Below are 2291 nucleotides of genomic sequence, written 5' to 3' on the forward strand. Positions count from 1 at the left end.
GTACTTGTGGGAGCAGTTTTCTAGAACGCCCCTTGCATTGAATTTGTTGCTGTGTTTGCCTTTACCTTTGGGCGTCTTCAGCCGCGACTTTGCTCGCGGTGAACTCTTTCTTTCTTTCTTTCTTTCTTTCTTTTTTTCTCCTCTCAATCCTCTTTGAATTGGACTCCTGGCTGATTGCATCACGTTCGACCGTTTACCGCCAATGGAGGGCCAAGAGCTCAAGTCCATAAGGCCCTCGTCCTACGAGGAGATCGGTCCGAGGCAGACTCTGGACGAGCGTGATCGAGAGGACCTGGCTCGTGTGGGGAAAAAGGCCGTGCTGAAGGTGAATTATCTCTGCAATCGTCGAGGAATGTCGCGCCTCCAGCTTACAATTCTTCTAGCGAAACTTTGGTTTTATGTCAATTCTGGGCTTCAGCTGTACGATTCTGGTTACATGGGAGGGGACATTGGTGTACGTTCGTTCTGTCATGCGGAATCAAATCGCTTGAGCTGATCAATTGCTGCCGGTCCAGGACTTTTCTGCAGGCTTTTCAAAAGTATGTCGATGCTCTGGTTTCTGGAAGATCGGTTCTCGTCTGACGAATTGCTGCAGTGGAGGCCCCAGTGGTGTTCTGTACAGCTATATATTCGTCTGGGCAGGCACGTTTGCGACATTTACGACAATATCTGAATTGGCATCCATGTACGAACGCTTCCAAATGCCAAAGTTCTCTTCTTACTGACTCCCATCCAGGGCTCCCACCTCTGGCGGCCAGTACCACTGGGTCTCGATGCTGGCGCCTCGGTCGTCTTACAAGTTCTACAGCTACATCACCGGTATGCCTTCCCGGCGAATTTGAGATAGTTTCCTCTGACTCTTTACAGGCTGGGTCACTGCTGCCGGCTGGCAAGCGGCTATTTCTTCCGCTGGCTATCTGAGTGGGACGCTGATCCAGGGTTTAATTGCGCTGACCAACCCAAGCTACGATCCAAAACCATGGCACGGGACGTTGCTATACTGGGCGGTGATTGCCTTTGCAGTAGTGATCAATATCGTCAGCAGCGGTCTGTTGCCCAAGTTCGAGGGCTTAATCCTCGTCCTTCATATTCTGGGCTTCTTCGCCATCCTGATCCCGATGGCATATCTGGCCCAGCATAGCTCGCCATCAGACGTATTCAACAGCTTCCTGAATGAGGGTGGATGGCAAACGCAAGGTCTTTCCTTCTTCGTTGGCATCCTGGGCAATGTCTTTGCCTTTCTAGGGGCAGACGCGGCAGTTCATGTAGGCTTCTCCCTTTCTCTATGGAGATCCCGCACATCCTTACTCACTGCAACGTGTGGATAGATGTCAGAAGAAATCCACAACGCAGCAAGGGTTGTCCCGCAATCCATCCTTACCAGCATGGTGGTGAATGGCGTGCTCGGACTGGGCATGTTGATTACCACCTTGTTCTCCCTCGGCAACATCCAACAAGCCCTCGCCTCCCGGACGGGGTACCCTTTCATGGAGATTTTCTTGCAAGCAACAAACTCCGTGGCAGGCAGTGCCGTGATGGCATCTATCATCACCATTCTCGGGCTCTGCGCTACTGTCGGCATGATGGCATCCGCATCTCGCATGTTCTGGGCCTTTAGTCGTGATCACGGTATGCCTGGATGGAAGCTACTGAGCAGGGTATGTCCTCAAATCCATCTTCACCCTTGTTTGGGGACAATCCTAACAGTTGCCAGCTTGACTCTCGAACAAACATCCCCGTATGGTCAATTGCGCTCACCACGACAATCTCCTGCCTCCTCGCCCTGATCATGATCGGGTCCTCGGTGGCATTCAACGACATCGTCTCAATGTCAGTCTCCAACCTGTATTCATCCTACCTGATCTGCTGCTCCCTGCTCCTCTACCGCCGCTGTACGGGCGGCATCCTCGTCCGATCAGAGTCGATGAGCAGTGGCATTGTCAACGCCCCCGGCGCAACCCTCACCTGGGGGCCATTCCGAGTCCCCGGGATTTTTGGCATCGCCGTCAACACCTTCGCAGTCATCTACCTCCTCATCGCCATCTTTTTCAGTTTCTGGCCCCCCGACAGAGTAGTCACTGCCGGGTCGATGAACTTCAGCTCCGTGGGCTACGGCTGCGTGATGATTTTCAGTGTTGTTTACTATCTGGTTCAGGCGAGGAAAGTGTATACGGGGCCGATTATTGAGCTTGAGCCGGAGTAGTTGGTCGGTCGATTTCGATTCTTTCCTCTCTTTCTGTCTTTTATTCCGGCACTCCCTTTTCCCTTCGTGCTGGAGAGAAAAGGGGGGG

General features: G+C 52.6%; 1 protein-coding gene across 1 annotated transcript; it reads left to right on the forward strand.

Annotated features, from left to right (window-relative positions):
• Positions 1–202: 202 nt before the first annotated feature.
• VTN77DRAFT_5670 (uncharacterized protein) lies at positions 203–2203 on the forward strand (the record flags this gene model as incomplete). Its single annotated transcript, XM_069421863.1, has 8 exons — positions 203–325; positions 384–454; positions 516–539; positions 596–685; positions 737–819; positions 868–1265; positions 1329–1658; positions 1715–2203. 8 exons carry the CDS (start codon positions 203–205, stop codon positions 2201–2203), a joined length of 1608 nt encoding a protein of 535 aa, XP_069276901.1.
• Between the last annotated feature and the right edge of the window lie 88 nt (positions 2204–2291).

This window comes from Rasamsonia byssochlamydoides (assembly GCF_041956645.1).
Source record: "Rasamsonia byssochlamydoides strain NRRL 3658 unplaced genomic scaffold VTN77scaffold_40, whole genome shotgun sequence".
Taxonomy (NCBI): Eukaryota; Fungi; Ascomycota; class Eurotiomycetes; order Eurotiales; family Trichocomaceae; genus Rasamsonia; species Rasamsonia byssochlamydoides.